Source organism: Felis catus, chromosome D1 (assembly GCF_018350175.1).
Source record: "Felis catus isolate Fca126 chromosome D1, F.catus_Fca126_mat1.0, whole genome shotgun sequence".
Lineage (NCBI taxonomy): Eukaryota > Metazoa > Chordata > Mammalia > Carnivora > Felidae > Felis > Felis catus.
The window spans coordinates 64,280,560-64,298,686 of NC_058377.1; the positions used below are offsets into that span (position 1 = coordinate 64,280,560).

Genomic DNA, 18,127 nt, shown 5'->3' on the forward strand with positions numbered 1-18,127 from the left:
AGCTCACTTACCCATGTGAAACTGGAGCCCCAATGTTGTCGAGCAGAGACAGAATATTATTTCACTGAAAAGGCAGAGATTGATGGGGAGGCGTAGAGGAGATACATTAGCTCCATCACCAGTCCTAGCAGCTGGCATTCTCTCAAGAGCCATTTTTCATGAGGAAACTGCTTTATCATTTCATAAGAATGATCAAGTACCTTCAGAGTCATGTTGAAAAGCACACGGATGGTGGGTGGTCAGCGTGACTCAGTAGGTAAGTGACCTGCAGTAGGAGCTCACATGCCTCAGCAGAAATGTCAGTTGTCTCATGTCATGGATTATCGGTATGCTGTGGATAATTAATATTGGAAAATTAACTTATTCCTAATTTTCTTCTTCATGAGAATATGAGTCTATGAGGAAGGTATGGAATGTGCCTTTCATGTTCCCCATTGTACTCTCTCCAAAACCTAGCCCAGTACCTGGCATGAAATGGACATTCAGAAAACTTTGGCTGAAGCAATGCAAATATTGATGATGGACAGTAAAGGCAAAGCCTGGGAGAATCCTTGGAGCTCCTGCGTGTGATGGAGTGCAGTAAGGGCAGGTGTAAGCCTTTAAAGTAGGGCTTACAGCTACCCAGGAATGAGTTCAGGTTGATGCCTTAGCCTCCCTGGGTCTACCGTAGCATGGAGTGGAAGCCTGGAGGGAGTTGAGCTTTGTTCTGGGCATTAAGGGCACAGCCACTGCACTGCCACGGACCCTAGCTGAGGCCATACAGTCCGGGCCTCAGATGCCGTGGTTGCCTTGCCATATTTGCTCACTCTCACCACTTCAGCACATGCCCGCTCACCTCCAAAGGCCAACCCCTGCATTTATTTGAATGTTCAATTTTTCTGGCCACTGAAGCTTACTTTGCCACTCGTGCTGCAGGTGGGAAATGCCCCTTGAGAGCTGCCCTCCAATCCATGACTGAAGGGAGCTGACATTATAAATAGCCCAGCCCCTTGCCCCTTGGGTAACTGGCTTGGTAAAGCCCCCTTCGCTGGCTGCCTTCCCTGGATTACTTCCTTACTCACCTACCTGTGTTTTCTTCCCCTTCTGAATAAACCACCTGCCCTTGAATACTTGTCTCAGGATCTGCTACTGGGGAAACCCAAACTACGGTGGTCAGCACTGGGTCCTAGGTACCTGGCCACTGGATGGGGGTATTCTTGAGGCTTCAGAGGACTTGAGCTTCATTTTGCTGAGACCCTTAAAAGTCAATGTCAAAAAGAGAAAGAAAGCACTCTAGTTTCTCTTGTATTAGAAAGTTGTTACTTAAACAATTCCCAAATTTCATTATACAGCTCTCTGAAATGATCGCATAATTTTTAAGGACAGTTGAAACTGCCCTGCTCACAAAGCCTCAATGATTTGTATTGCTGTGGTGTAGGGTCTCAGTTGACTTGGAGGGCATTCCTAGTCCCCCTGAATATACCCCGTCTCTTGCTAGAGCAGACTGTTCATTGTTTTGAATCATGGCCTGCATGTCACTTTCTCTGTGCTGTGTCTGAGTCTCACCATCCCTGCGCCAGAATCAGGTGACCCGGCAGCATCCCTGGCCTATCTCCTCCAGCCAGCTCCTGAGGGATGAATGGATTAAAGGGTCATTCTGCCTGCACTGTGCAATGGATGGGCACAGGACGAGCAATCACACTGACCTTTGATCTTTGCTTCTTTGCAGATATCTCAGTGAGCCTGCTGACCCTTGTGGTCACTGCCTGTGGCCTCGCGCTTTTTGGCGTGTCTCTCTTCGTGTCTTGGAAACTCTGCTGGGTTCCATGGCGAGAACGAGGCCTGCTCTCTGGTAGCAAAGACGACAATCGGGAACCTCTTAACTACACGGACACAGAGACCAATGAGCAGGAGAACAGTGAGGGCTTCCTAGACCCTCCCACCCCCTGCCCTGACTCTTCCATGAAGATCAGCCACACCTCCCCTGACATTCCCCTCTCGACCCAAGCGGGGGGCCAGGAGAACTGTGCCCATGGCGTCCGTGTACAGCGCCAAGTCACAGAGCCAACCTCGTCGGCCCGGTCAGTAATGCCCCCTTCCTTTCTGACTGCAAGGCAAGGACCACCTCGTTCCCATCTATTGGCAGCAGTAGTGTTGGTTAGCCAAGGATCCTGTAACCGAAATTTCACATGTCCATTCAGTTTCAGAGATGCGAATATGGGAAAATGTGGTGCTTCCTATGCTCCAGTGAGGCTCCTTACTTCTCTTGAGTTCCCTGTGTAGGGTCCACAATAATAATAGTCCATAATAATAATAGTTACATTGCCAAGATTAACCATGACAAGTACTAAGAACTTTATGCATTGTTTTATTATAGTTCACAACTTCGCATGAGATGCAAAAGTTATTTTCATTTTGCAGAAGAAGAAACTTAAGTCAAAGAGTTTAAGTAAAAACATCATAGATTGGTATGCATTCAGGGTTTGGACCCTGATTCAACCAACACCAGAGCCTGAGACCTCTTAACCACTCTTCCCACTATCCTCCTAGTGCTATTGGACTTATTCTCTGTGCCTCTGACCTAGCCGAGCTGTCACACAGACTGTCTTTGTAGTCCACAAAGTGGCTGGAGGTCTTTGTCCATCTTCAGCCTTTGTAAGGCCTAGAGTACCCAGGCCTCAGGTCACTTTCTTTCTGTGGGCTGCACGCTCCGCTTTAAGCAGTAGAGAAGTCATGTAGTGCAGTGATAAAAACCCAGGGCTCTGGGGTCAAGTGAACTGGCTTTACTTACATGTATGACACACTGGACACATTACTTAACCTCCATATGTTTCCATTTCCTCTTCTATGAGAGAGAAATAGTGATAATACCAACATATAGGTACTTTTAGGAATGAAGCAATAACGTGCACATCCAGTGCTTTACATAGGCGGCACCTGGTAAGTACTCCAAAACGTGAACGGCCATTTTGATTTCCGTGTTGTTTTTGTCGTGATCATTCCCCTGTGACTGGCCTCTTCCAGGACTCAGATGTTGCATAAACATGCCTTTCATGTTAAACAGACAATTCTCAATCCCCGGATATCAAAATTCACTTTCGACAGGAGTTTTCAGGATAAGAGATACAGGAAGTAGCTTTTTTAAAATGAAAATATTTGATTGAGCAATAGCAGAGGAATAGCATGTGCTGTTATTTGGAGAGTGCGAGCACAGTTTGGGGGCATTTTTTAAAAATCTTTTTTATTTGTTCTCTAGAAACGGAAGTAAGATTTTACCCTTTTTTATGTTAATCGAGTTTATCCTAGAGACTCTGCTCATTCACATTAAGTGGGATGGAATATGACAGTTTATAATTTAATTTTTCCACAAACCTATTTTAGCATCATTTCCAATTCTGAATCAAAGAGCTAAACCTAAAATATTCCTCTGTGAGGAAATGGATGGTTGTTTGCCATTTGATTTAGAAGAACTCCTCAGATTTTATCACTAGGATTTCTCTTTAGATATGACTTAAACATAGCTGGAGCTCTGTTTGATGCTGTCATGGCGTTCATGCAGTGGTGTAGACTCATAATAAAATCCCTTCACTATTTCAATAACTGGAGTCTTTCAGATGGAGTATCCATTGAAATTGTTTCCTATTCGGTTTTACTCTGAATGTTAATTTTTCTGACCTAGGTCCCATCAATACAAGGTGATAGTACTGTGCTTTTATTAGATTATGGATCTGAGGACTCTGCCATGATTCTAATGAATTGATAGCAATCATATCACTATAATTATCACAGTATTTATTCTAGGAAAATATATAAGTACTCTACTTATCAAGAAATGTATTTCATTTAAGAATAAAACCTGTAGGGGTACCTGGGTGGCTCAGTTGGTTGAGCATCCGACCCTTGATTTCAGCTCAGGTCGTGATCTCATGGTTTGTGAGTTCGAGCCTTCCATCGGGCTCTGTGGTGACAGTGGAGCCTGCTTGGGACTCTTTCTCTCTCTGCTCCCCACCCCCAAAATAATTAAATAAACTTTAAAAAAAACTTTAAAAAAGAAAGAATGAAAATTGTAGTATCTTCACCACTGATTTATGGAAATTGGGTAGAAGGGGAAAAAAAGAAGAAAGCGAAGGAATTATTTCTATAAAATGAATTTACATTTAGATTTATTTTAGTTTGAGAGTCATGTAATTATCTTTCTGATGGGCAAAATCAAGTTTAGTAATATCTGATCTACCATAAGAAAACTAAACTCTTTCCAGCTGTGTTGATCTAATACTGATAATTTGTATCATTGTGCATTTAAAACATTCTTACCTAAATTACTACCGACCTAGTTTTATGGGTTATGTCGGGAAATACATATGTATTAGTTATGGTCTTATCATAATGAGTGGTATATGGTCTTCTCATTCTTTAGGAATTGTGTTATTTATAAACACACACAAAACATTTTTACTGACAAAATGAGAGAAATGAATGAAATTTCCTTCACGTTCCAAAATTTTTAACATTCTTTTTAAGTAACGTTCTCAATACTGATTTGGGGAGGGAGAAGGTACTGTGCTGAGATGGCTTTAAACAGTCTGCTCTGCTAGTTCTTATTTCTTCCTTTTTTTCTTATAATGCTCCTACTTCCTCACTGTAATCACTTTCCTTCTTACTGCTTCCTTCCTGCAGCTGTCTGGGGACTTGTCCCCAGAGTCCCAGGACAGCTCCTTTACCCAGAGCACATAAGCCTTAGACTCCCAGTTAAGGGCATCCCCACTGTCCCTGCAGTCCATCAGCATAGCTTCTGTCACAGCACTGACATTGGAAAGCTCACCCTCTCCTGGCCTCTTGATCATGAATATGTGCAGCTCCCACCAATGTCTATGGAATGCCCTAAAGATGAGTTTTGTCTTCTCAGAAGGTTTCTAGTCAGGACGACTTCCTGTTGTTTTCCCACGATCAAGCACATTAACATTCTGTTTCTAGCTAGCTCAGTTACTATTAGAACCCTCCAAAGTCCCTGTTAATTCTTTTCAATTTTAGATGAAATCCCTTTTGTATACTACTGGAAATATGGATTTGTTTTCAGAATGCTTCAATACCAGAACATTTTAAGTATCTCTATTCCAAATACATAAAAATCCCTAGGTCCTCAAAATAGAAGGAGCCTTTGCAAGGCATCTAATGCATTTCCTGATTCACATCCCAAGATGAAAGTCCAACCTGTTTTATTAAGTCGTCTCAAACTTCTTATATAACACTTTGGTTTTATATAAATTTCAATTACCACACTGCCATCTCTTTATCAGGCCTGTTAGAACCTGTGTGTTATTGCCACAGTCTACTTCTGTCAGCTCCCCACCTCAGCACCATGCAGCACTGCCCCAGAGGACAAGGACTCACTAGGAAGCTTTACCTGGAAAAGCTCATCATGTTCCAGCTACACTAGCCTCTCTCTCCATGCCTTCAGTATCCCCTGCCTTTTCCTGCCGTGAGGCCTTCACGAACAAGCTGTTCCCTCAGCCTGGAGTGCTTTTCTTTTTCCCCTCCATCTCCTTTGCAGCTTTAATGTCCCACCTAAAGCATCACCTCCTCAGAAAGGCCTCCCCACCATCCTCTCTGAAGTATGTACTCTTTCCTCCACTCCCTCCCACTCTGCATTCTCTCATATGTCGCCTTGCCTGCATTTCTTCACAGGATCAAACTCTCTTTCTAACTAAATGATTATCTGTTTGCTTGTTGCCTGTACCCCTTCTCTAATCTAGGAGTTCTGTGAACTCAAAAACTATAGCCGCTGTTTTTCCCTATATATCTAACACCTAGTGCAGCCCCTGGCATAGAGCAGACTTTTTCTTTTTTCTTTTTTTAATGTTTATTTTTGAGAGAGAGACAGAGAGACAGAGCATGAGGGGGGGAGGGGCAGAGAGAGAGGGAAACAGAATCTGAAAAAGGCTCCAGGCTCAGAGCTGTCAGCACAGAGCCCAACGTGGGGCTCAAACTCATGAACCGTGGGATCATGACCTGAGCCAAAGTCAGACGCTTTACCGACTGAGCCACCCAGGCACCCCTAGAGCAGACTTTTTCCATGAATAGCTGACAGAATACCTTCATCAGTATCCAGCCACTTTTATCATGTTCCACTGACAAGAATGGCAAAAGGCCAGAAGTATAAACCGAAGAAGGGCCTATATGGGATGAGGCCGGTGGAAGGCCTTTTGTCCCAAGTCTTACCTGACTTCAGAGCCTTACACTTAGGCTTTTGGCCTTATCTCCAAACTAAGCAAGCCACAGACTCACAGAAATATACTGACAGAGTTGAAAGAAGGTGACAAATATTGAACTTTATTTATTTATTTATTTATTTATTTATTTATAGTGTTTATTTATTTTTGAGAGAGAGACAGACAGAGTGAGAGCAGGGAAAGATCAGGGAGAGAGGGAGACACAGAATCTGAAGCAGGCTCCAGGCTCTGAGCTGTCAGCACAGATACTGAGGTGGGGCTCAAACCCAGGAATTGTGAGATTATGACCTGAGCCAAAGTCGGATGCTTAACTGACTGAGCCACCCAGGCACCTCGACAATTATTGAACTTTAGATTCGGGTCCCATCACTGGCCACAACTCCAGTAAGTGGTATGCTGAGACTAAATGTTGTAATTACTCTATGAGGACCACAGTTCTATTAAGGTATGTTTGTGTGTTTGTGTTGAAAACATTTTTTAGATGTGAACATTTAAAACACAACAGTGTTTTGGATGAGTCTTAGATATTTCTCCAAATTTTAATAAACTGACAGCTTGGAAAATGGAAGTTGCTTAGACTTCTCTCAACTCCCATGAGGTTCTCAAACTAGATATAAATGTGTATTTTCTCTACTGGGGTTTAATTATTGGAAATTGTTATTTCCTTGGCATTCATCTATTTATTCTAGACACTTGTATTAAGCATCTTCAATGTGAAAAGTTCCATATCATATACTGGTAGTAAAGAGGTGAAAAAACATATATACATATACATATACATACACACACACACACACACACGCATATATATATATATATATATATATATATATATATATATATACACACACCCTGACCTTAAAAGGTCCACAGCTTAGTTGGGGAAATAGGCAAGAAGAGCCTATTTCCAATTATGCACATTAAAGTAGTCAAATTGTTTTCTAGAAGATCATTCTGGCAAGACTGTATAAGAGGCTTGAGATAGGGTGAAGACTGGCTATAGTGGCTGATTCAGGTCAATAATGATGAGGTCTGAACTCCTGGAAGCAATGAAAGTAGAAAGAGGCATGAGTTGTGAGCTACTTCAGAGAAGGTGTTGGTGGACATAGGATCATCTTAGAAATAGGGAATAAAACATTGGAAGATGACACCAAGATTTCAAACTTGTTTAACTTGGGAGGTGTGGGAGGAAGCAGGTCATGCATCAGAATATCCAATTGCACTTGACCCTACACCTCCACTGGCCAAGGTGTGATGGTTACATCTTTCTTATATCACTCACCCTGGAGACCTCTGAATCCTGCACTGAGAAAGATCCCCATTTCCTCCTGCCCTGTAGTGAGTTCACTTCTGAGACTTCCTCTTCCATGTCTGCCTACAGCTCAGGACAACCCAACCTCTTCCTCTCTGTCACCTCGGGAGTTTTCAAGAAGGGAAACAATCCCATCCCCAGCGTTTCCAAACTTCCCTGTCTCGACTTGAACCTAGTAGAGAAACCCATGTGGTTCTGAAATCATAGTTTGCTTCTCTCTTTCCTTTCCTTGAACCTTGAAGCTCTGTCAACACTGGTGCCCCAGAACCAGGGAAGGGATAGGCCAAGTTTCACCTCTAAGATGGGGTCACTGAGATGATGGCAGGTAGAAGAGTGTAATTTGTTTGTAGTTGCACAGGATATTTGGAGGTGCAAAGGATAGTGGGAATGATGACTGTCTGCTCTCACCCAGAGCCTAGACAGAAGATGTTGGCATATATGAGGAGAAAGCTGTGGGGACAGAAGGGTTGAAGATCCAATTCTGCTGAAGAGCTGGTTGCCAAGGTGGAAACTTGCTTGATTTCCCTACTGAGGTCTACAGCACCAGCTTGGAAGCTGATAATATGAGGCCAAGTTAAGTAACCAGGCTCAGTGAGAGTACCATTTCCTCCATGACAGTTTCCCAAGCCAGAGGCCTGTCTATCTGTCTCTGTGGCTCCCTAACATCTGGTCAGTTCTTTCCCTCTTCTGACCTGCTGTGTGCTAGTGTTTGACTATTTTATCACTCTCCTGGCCAGCCAACTCCTTGCAGGCAGTGGCTAGGCTTTGCCTGTCTGTGCCTTCCACCCTACCTGACCCTTTGCTTTGCACATTCGTATTTGGTAAATTGTGGTAATGTCCTCTTTCTTAAAATCCAGTGGAGGTAGTTGGCTTTTTTGGTGATGGTTCGGGGACCGAGAGTTTGTTGGAGGACTCAGAGTGGGACCTTGGAACCGGCTAACTCAAATTTGAGGAAAGGAGAGGAGGAAAAGCTTTTTTTTTTTAATTTTTTTATTTAAAAAAAATTTCTTTTTTACATTTATTTATTTTTGATAGAGAGACAGAGCACAAGTGGGGGAAGCGCAGAGAGAGAAGGAGACACAGAATCCAAATCAGGCGCCAGGCTCCAAGCTGTCAGCACAAAGCCAGACATGGGGCTTGAACTCACAAACTGTGAGATCACGACCTGAGCCAAAGTCGGATGCTTAACCGACTGAGCCACCCAGCCACCCTGGAAAAGCTTTTTTATATCTGGGCCCCTGCCTCTACTGACCCTTGGCTGCATCTCAGCACAAGGCTCAGATTCCTTCAGGCATTAAAGTGTTTTTGAGTTTGTTGTAGGAAATCTGCTTTACAGATTTTGTTAATCATCTTTGAAATCAGGATTTCTCCAGGCTCAACCACCAATCTTCCACCTCAGATCTGGGACAAACACATCCCCGATCTTTCACTTCTCCACAACAGGAAAATGTGCTCTGCCTGCACTGAGGGAAAGTGGGAGGTAGGGGGAGCTGAGGGTCTCAATCCCAGTGGCTGGCTTCTCTAAGACAGCGTCAGAACGTGACTTATTTACAGAGGACCCCACCTCTCAGCTTTCCTTTGCACCCCCAGTCTTTGGAAACCATTTCTTTTCCTTCCTTTAATTGTGCACATTAAGTCCTGAGAATACCAAAATACAGGACTCCCCAGACCTACTCAGAGGACTGTCTGCTTCAGATCTCTCCTTGTCACACTCACTCTGTAGCATTAAAATTCCAGACCTTTGCCCTGGATTCCTGTGGTCTACTGTAGTCAAGGGCCACCTCCTTTGACCATTTTTAGAACCACCTCACCTGGGGTGACAGGGGCCAGATCACAATATTCTGTTCCATATCTTTCCTTTCTCTTGCTTTGGACTTGCCTTTCGATCCCACCTCCATGTGAATAGCCTATGAAATTATGGGATATTGATTTTCCATTTCTTCTCCTTTGTCTTCTTCTCATCCCTGCAGCGGCTTCCGTGCCGTACTTGCTCATGTCTCAGCCAAGAGAGCTGCAGAGGTTATACAGGGAGGTGGTGAATTACCCTGGTTCCTACTCCTTTGAGCTTCTTTAGTCTACCTGCCCACCCCTCCGCCCCCCAACTCTGGTAATCCCTGACTCTCTCCTGAAAGGAAATTGAAAGCGATTGAAAGAGAGCCCCAGGGAGTGAGAACTGTCATGGCCTGTTACAGTCTGTGCTGTCTGCTTTAAGCTACCACCTTCTGGTTGGATTCAACTGTTTCCCTAATAGTGTGATCCTGAATGGAGGAAGAAGTATTGGGAATGAAACTAGTGATGGAAAACATTTGGGTAGATAATAGTGTTCATATCTGTGCTTGGTTTTTAAAAGGAATCTTCAGCTATATCAGAATTTTGAATGGAGGCATCCTGTGCGGTTGGGATCTTGTTTGGTCTTTGAAGTAAGATCTCTTCATGATGCCCTCCCCAGTCTACTCCCTCAACCCCCTGGCAATCCATTGTGGTTAGGAAGAGCCGAGCACATGGGACTTACTTCTCTTCAGATTTACTGTCTAAGAAAATGTACAAGTAAAACAGGATATGTGCCATTGCTAAACAGAGTCGTGTATTTTAAATTAAAATTAAAATTTGCATGGCAAGCCTAGTCCTACATATAAGACAAAATGTTGCTGTGATGAATCTAAAGCCAGTACTCAAAAAACCCAAAGGTAGGTTGTTATGCACAGAAAGTCAGCTCAGCAACCAGGTTGGGAGAAAAGTGGTAGCAGAGTGGCAGGGTTGGGTCCAGTGTAGACCCAGGACTGGTGTCCCGTCGGACATTGGTCCGAAGAAGGTGGGCCTTAAGGAAGCACTTTTAATATTTAAACAGCATCACTAGATGGTTCCTGGAATGGCTTGTTGTAAGTGGGAACTGACACCAGCCCCAAGTAGGGCCCTTGTTTGAATCCAGACTGGAGGGAAAAATCAGTAGCAGGGGCCACAACTGGTACCACCCCTTTATGGCCTTTGCATAGAGCTGGACACGTGCTGTTCCCTGCCAGTCCCTTCTGCCCAGAGATCCCAGTAGAGTGAGACTGGAGCTGTGTTCCGGCACTGCAGAGGGTCAATGTCTGGACAAGAGAGTGACTGAGCTGTATGAGCACAGACAGCTGGTTTTAGGTGTTCAGCAGCATCCCCTGACTGCCCTCCCCCTACTTGAAAAATCGTAAGATGCAGAGAAAACTTAAGATTGTGGATTTCTTTGTAAGAAATTAAAATCTGACAACAGAATCTTTCAGACCACATGGTTTTTGCACATATGGGGATGCATATGCCTGGGATGTGTCTGCCTGTGGTGGACTGGGTTGGCTCCGACAGGTACATGTGATCGTTCTGTGATTGTGCTCTTGTTGTACCATGTGGGTGATTAATTAGTGACCAGGAGCATAGGTTGCTGAAGCATAGGAAGGTATGCTGAGCATAGGAGGATGAAGAGGAATGGTTAGTATAACAACATCTGTGTTACCAGGGAGAATAATTTCAGACATGTTTGGGGGTCTGTTAATCCCATTTTCCATCTTTATTTCATAAAGTAGTCTCAAGAAAGGAAAAGAAGACAAACTCAAATGTTTACTCTGCCTCTCGAACTATTTGTAAGTCCCTCAGAGACAGCCTGGCTGTTCCCTTTCACCTACTGGTGGACAGAGGCTACTTTAATTAAGGTTATTGGAAGACACCAGAAAAGTATGGTATAATGACTCTGAGCTGAAAACAAACAAAAATAATATGGAAAACAACCTTGTGTGTAACGACTACTCTCAATTTATGAGGACTCGCACAGATAAGGCAGGTTTCATAGAGAATTTCCGGGACACTACTAACCCAAACCAAAAAGCTTCTAGGGTAAAGACTAGATTCTGTCAGCAGATACTCACTTTGCCAATATCAGTATCCAACCTTCTTTGAATTCCTGTATACGCTTGTAGTAGCTTACCTTTAATTGTTATGCTGTTAGTGTTTACTGCAGAAATAAAGCCCTTGCTCCTGATCACTAATCACCCACATAGTATGACAGAAGCACTGTCATGGAGTTGCCAGTGGCACCTGTCAGAGCCAACACAGTCCAGCACAAGCGGACACATCCTGTCACCTACATTCTCACAAGAGCAAGAACTGTGCTCTTGTGAAATGCTTTCATTTTAACCAGTAAGAATTTCTTTACCAATAAAGTTATAAGCCAGAGACAGGAAATTCTATCTAATTTAGAGACAGATGCATTCTTCTTAAGGCAACAACACATAGCTAACTATTTCAATTTCAGGATGATATTATATATAAAAGGTGAATAATTTTATTTTTAAAGCAGTTTGTACAAATCTTTACATTCCACCAACCGAATAGGCTTCTTTATTGGCATAGTAGTTTAGAAAGTGCATTAAACCTTTACAGCTCCAAGGTCACGTGGCAGTAGGTTTGTTTCCTGATACCAAGCCTCGATTTTGAGCCTCAAGCCTTGGGGAACAGCTTACTCACATTGATGAGCCTTTTGAATTTAGGCCAAAAAAAAACCCAAAAAACAAAAACCCACGGATCTGAGCTTTTAACAGTGCATAACTGACTACCTCGAGCCCAGGCACAAGTTTCTGGAAGACCCGTAGCTATTGGGGTTGTAACTTTTCTTCTCTCTTCCTCCTCACTCAAGGCATAATTCAATCCGGAGACAGCTCAACTTGTCAAACCCGGACTTCAATATCCAGCAGCTTCAAAAACAGGAACAGTTGACTGGAATTGGCCGAATTAAACCGGAGTTATATAAGCAGAGGTCACTGGATACTGATGATGGGACAAGGAGTAACAGCAAAGCCTGTGGGAAACTGAATTTCATTTTGAAATATGACTGTGACTTAGAGCAGCTCATAGTGAAGATTCACAAAGCTGTCAATTTGCCCGCCAAGGACTTCTCTGGGACTTCAGATCCTTACGTCAAGATCTATTTGCTTCCTGATCGGAAAACAAAACACCAGACTAAAGTGCACAGAAAGACCCTAAACCCTGTGTTTGATGAAGTGTTTTTGTTTCCGGTTCCCTACAATGACCTTGCAGCACGGAAGCTTCACTTCTCTGTGTATGACTTTGACAGGTTCTCTCGCCATGACTTGATCGGCCAAGTGGTGGTGGATCACTTCTTAGACTTGGCTGATTTCCCCAGGGAGTGCATCCTTTGGAAGGATATCGAGTATGTCACCAATGTAAGTCCAGCATTTCTCCATTTGGGGGGAGGCTTCTTGGTCCGCATGCATACAGATTACTTACACCTTATTTTATTTTGGGGGCAAAGTATAAAATTCACTTCCATGTCTGGATAGCTGTTGTTTCAGAACCTTCCTTGTAACTTCCCAGAAGCGGACCTTTAATAGTATTCATTTTAAAAGTTCCCGGAATTGCTCATGAAAACAGTATTAAAGAGCAACGTTCTCTCTTTTCTACTAATTCTTAGCTATTCCCTAACTGGCAGTAGATATTAGCTGCCCTCCTTGCCACATTTTCTGTAGAGCTTTCTTAGGTTATTTGTGCTAAATGGATCCTGGCATCCTATTCGCTGTAATCTGCAGCTACGAGACCATTGCCAGGCTCTCTGAGAGCAATGTGTGCCTGTGTGCCCAGGTCAGCTCAGTTGCATTTCCCATGATCAGATCTTCAACTTGAATCCCAGAAGTGAGAATGGTTGACAAGAGTTTGTACCACATTTGTAAATACAGAATCAAAGTGACAGGGAGTTCAGTCTGAAAAGATCTGCAGATATTGGCAAAGCTAATCAATGGAAGGTCAAATCCAATTTAGAGCTCAGGAGAGAGGTCTGAAGGGCTACGGCAATGACACCACAAACCCATGTTTACATTTTAAATGAGATTGCAGTGGTGATATTATTACTCCATTTACATCCTTATCACTCTCCTGCAGACATGTATTGACACTGCTGAAATAGAAGGAAAACTGGACTTTCTTGGGTAATGCTGATATTTTAGAGCCACTTGCTTCTTACATCGGTCCAGATTCCTTCGGGCAACTTTGCTCGCACATCTTCTAGAATGCGAGCCCTTCTGAGGCCAGCATAGTTTTCTTTCTCTGCCTTGGCATCCAAAGAAACCAAGCCCCATAATCCTTCCTCAGCTCAGATGATGATCCAGCTTGAATTTGGAGCCCAGTAAGTGAAAGGCTCTCATCCTGCTCTGGAAGAGAACACGCAAAAATCTCTGTGTGGTGACCAAATACCCACACTAGTCTTTTCACTCTTGTCTGCCTTTGTGAACTGGGGACTCACCCACACTTTGGCTGTTCCAAGAGACATCTTCTCTTCTCATGGCACTAGATACTGGTGCCAGCTTCGTCCTGATACTCACATAAGCAAAGTGTAGCACTCAGTTTTGCTGGCCCTTATCACAAGAATGAAGAAAGGAAAGAAAGAGCTGGAGAGAGCAGAGCGAAGAGTCTGTTTCTGAAGTCTTTTTTCTTTGTTTTGTTCTTTTTCACTAAATCTACCTATAGCACAATTTGCAAATTACTATCATTCTATGATAAGATTTACTATCAGAAAGAACAATCATCCAGCCTGATTTTTCTTCAATTCAGTTGGCTGGTCCTTGACTTTTCACATAAATTTTGGCATCAAATTGTCAAATTAATAATTCTTTCTGGTATTTGGACTTGTATGAAGTCTGTAGATTAATTTAGGGAAATTGTGCATCTTTATGATATTGAGTCTATTCATTACCATAGTGTATTTTGTTTCATTTATTTATTTCTGTAAAATTCTAGGGGCGCCTGGGTGGCTCAGTCAGTTAAGCATCTGACTCGTGTTTTCAGCTCAGGTCATGATCTCACAGTTTGTGAGTTTGAGCCCCATATCAGGCTCTGTGCTGACATTGCACAGCCTGTTTGGGATTCTTTCTCTCTCCCTCTCTATCTGCCCCTCCCCTGCTTGTGGGTGCGCTCTTTCTAAGTAAATAAATAAACTTGAAATAAATAAATTAATTAAATTAAATTAAATTCTTTCATTCGAGGCTTACAATTTTCTTCATGAGGATCTTGCATGTCTCTTGTTAGATTTATTGGTAGGTGCCATGTTTTTCATTATTTTAGGTACAGTTGACCCTTGAACAACATAGGTTTGATTTGCTTAGGTTTACTAATACATGGGTTTTTTTTCAGTAAGTGCAATACAGTGCTATAAATGTATTTCCTTTCCTTATGATTTTCTTAATAACATTTTCTTTTATCTGGCTTACTTTATTGTAAGCATACAATGTGTAAAACATAACATACAGAATATGTGTTAATTGACTATGTTATCAATAAGGTTTCCAGTCAACAGTAGTCTATTAATAGGTAAGTTTTGGGGGGTCAGCACTCTAATCTTCACATTGTTCAAAGGTCAACCATAGTATTTTTTCTAAAATTGCATTTTCTAACTTTTGTTGTTATATAAATGCAGTTTAAATTTATCTTCAATTTGGCAATCCTGTAAAATTCTTATTAATGCTTATAATTTGATTGTAGAATCTTCTGATTTTCCTTATAGATAATCAGACATGTGACTTGATAGTTTTGTGGGGGTTTTTTCTAATCTGGATGCTTTTATTTATTTTTTAATTCAGTTTACAAACTAGGATTTCCAGTATAATGCCAAATAATAATTATGGTAGTAGTCATCCTTGACTTATTCCTACTTTTAAGTGAAATGTTTTTAACATTTTCATAGAGTATAATTTTGCTGTAGATGTTTTGTGGATGTCTTTACCATATTAAGAATGTATCCCTTGGGGCGTCTGGGTGGCTCAGTTGGTTAAGCATCTGACTTCCGCTCAGGTCATGACCTCGCAGTTTGTGGGTTTGAGCCCTGCGTCGGGCTCTGTGCTGACAGCTCAGAGCCTGGAGCCTGCTTCGGATTCTGTGTCTGCCTCTCTCTCTGCCCCTCCCCCACTCGTTCTCTCTCTCTCTCTCTCTCTCTCTCTCTCTCTTTAAAAAATAAATAAACATTAAAGAAAATTTTTTTAAAAAAAGAATGTATCCCTCAAAAGAAGAAGAAGAAGAAGAAGAAGAATGTATCCTTCCATTCCTTCATGACTAAGACTTTTTATTATAAACATTTGTTTTGACAAATGCTGTGATCCTGTGAGGTTTTTCTCTGCTATAATTTGCTATTTTACTCAATTACATTGATCAGGTTTTTAATTTTGAACCAATCTTATATTCCTGGTATGATCCACACTAGATTTGATATACTACCTATTTTGCATATTAAGTTCACTTTGCTAATATTTTGTTTAGCATTTTTTTTTAAATCTGTGCTAATGAGTGATACATGTAATTTACTTTCTCATATGGTTCTTATCTGGGTTGGAAACAAGGTAATTCTTGTTTTATAAAATTAGTTGGGGGATTATTTTGGCTACTTTCCTTTTGTTTTTCCTTGGTGCTCCTGGAGGCTTTGGGTTTGTTTATTTTTCTTTGAACTGCAAATAACTCTTTTAGTCTCTGGCTAGTAGTGAGGTTTAGGTAGTGAGGAAGAGAAGGGAGCAAGGTTGGCGTATTTATTCCCCTACATAGCCTCCTTAGGGTATCTGTAGGCTGGCAATAACCTTCAACTGAAAGCCACAGTTCCTCGTGTCTTTGTTTTGCTATTGTTTTTAGAATGTTTTTCTGGGTATAAAAATAGGGTTTTTGGCATTGCCAAAAATGATTTTGGCATTACAAAGCTATCATTCTATAGTCATCTGACCTCCATTTCCCTTTGAGAAGTTGACGTTTAGTATAATGTTTATTCCTTTGTATGCAATTTTTTTCCTTTGCTTTCAATATCTTGCTTTCCTCTTTAGTGTTCCATAGTTTAATTGCTAACGTTGCTAAGTGACTATTTTTATTTATTCAGACTGATTTATAGGGTTTCTGAATATGAGATTGTTTCCTTTTATCAGTTCTAGAAAATTCTCACCCATTTACCTCTTTTCATTTGTAGAAGTTTCATTTGCGGTGTTTCCACACTTGCCTAGTATTTTTAATAGTCTCTTTTTTTGTTTCAACATACTTTAAGTTCCCTTTTTAATTTCTTTTACCATTATGTACAAGTTACTTTTATATTCTGTTCCTAACTGCACCAGCTATAATCTTTGTAGCTCTGATTTTTTTGTTTGGTATTTCCATTGACTAACTCATCATGCCTTGTTGCCTCCTATATTTAATGATTTGTGATTGTGAGTTCATATGGCTTGAAACTTTGTCAGTAGAAAATTTCATGTTCTGGGCTTCATGTTCTGCACTCTGAAAGTGCATTCCTTCAGGGATGATTTGTGAGGTAACCAACAGGGAACCATTCTAAACTGAATTTTGAGCTTGAGGGTTTGGGGGCAACAGAGAAGTAGGGTGAATATAGGCTCCAAATGTATAAATGCAGGCTTGTATTAATGGTTAGAAATTGGCAGGGGAGACTTTTTTTCCTTGCTTTCCCTAGAGCAAGTCGAGGACAGGATATATCTTTAGCTTCTACTTATGCACGGTAAAAGTTCTTTTTTGTTTATCCTTTAAGGATGTGACCCTTAATCTTTAGGATTCCAGCTTTATGCAGGGTTCTCCCACAGTCGTCTAAAAACCACACACTAAACCACTAGAGATTCACATTTACCTTCATTCAAGCTCCAGTTCCAGGGCTTACTTACCTCCATGGATTCATACTTTCTTACTGTTTCTGGCCACTGAAAAATTGCATTTTTGTCCCATCAGCTCTGCCATGCATTGAAAATGATTTTGTAGGGGCATCTGGGTGACTCAGTCAGTTAAGTGTCTTGGCTTCAGCCCAGGTCATGATTTCATGGTTCATGGGTTGAAGCCCTGCATCGGGCTCTCTGCTGACAGCTCAAGCCTGGAGCGTGCTTTGGATTCTGTGTCTTCCTCTCTCTCTCTGCCTCTCTCCTGCTCATGATCTTTCTGTCTCTCAAAAATAAATAAATGTTAAAAAGAAAAAAAAAAAGAAAAGGATTTTGTAATCCAGTATTTTTACCTGGAGGAGTTTATGTGAGCATCTACCCTGTTGTTGGAAATATCGTGTGCTACAGTATATTGTTTAAAGATTGTTCAAAAAAGCAGTTGTTACCTGTACTAACTGGATAGTAATCTGTGTATTGGATGTTTGCCTTGTGATTGAATAGCCAGAAAGAACCTTAGAGGTTCTGTAATCTGAAATCCTCACTTGGCCCATGGCACTGAGGTGGAGGGCCATTAGGAGATTCAGCTAAGCTCACATAGCTGAATAATGGCCAAGCAGGAATTAGGACAAAGGTTTTCAAGCCAATTCAGTCAGTTCATGAAAAGATGTTTCAAAATTATCATACATGCTGGCTGGCTTCTCTTTGCCTGGCTATCTCCTACTAAGCTCTTAGATCCCACCATAAATGCCACTGCCTCAGAGAATTTGTATCTGAGACCTGGACTAGGAGGGTAGGTTTTTTTAGTATTTGTTTCCATGACACTCTGTACTTTTGTCATTACTCATCATACCTTCCCCATTAGACTGTTCTGTAAGTGCGCAGACCATGTCTGGCATGTTCACTACATGCCCAGCCTCTGGAATGGTGCCTGGAAGTAAAATAATTAA

The 18,127-nt window shown here is 41.8% G+C and overlaps 2 protein-coding genes across 3 annotated transcripts in view; both read left to right on the forward strand.

The window, feature by feature from the left end:
* The window catches only part of NLRP14 (NLR family pyrin domain containing 14), a 286,975-nt gene extending 285,135 nt beyond the window's left edge, over positions 1-1,840 (forward strand). Inside the window, exon 12 of one of the 2 annotated variants that reach the window (XM_045038890.1) lies at positions 1,709-1,812. The gene's annotated coding sequence lies outside the window, so the exon portion shown is untranslated. Of the gene's footprint in view, positions 1-1,708 lie in introns of both variants that reach the window. The other variant, XR_006586349.1, reaches the window with a different exon arrangement.
* Positions 1-18,127, forward strand: part of SYT9 (synaptotagmin 9) — a 199,396-nt gene that overhangs the window by 55,883 nt on the left and 125,386 nt on the right. Inside the window, exons 2-3 of the mRNA XM_023239527.2 lie at positions 1,709-2,060; positions 12,182-12,728. Coding sequence (XP_023095295.1) covers positions 1,709-2,060; positions 12,182-12,728 — 899 coding nt within the window. The remainder of the gene's footprint in view (positions 1-1,708; positions 2,061-12,181; positions 12,729-18,127) is intronic.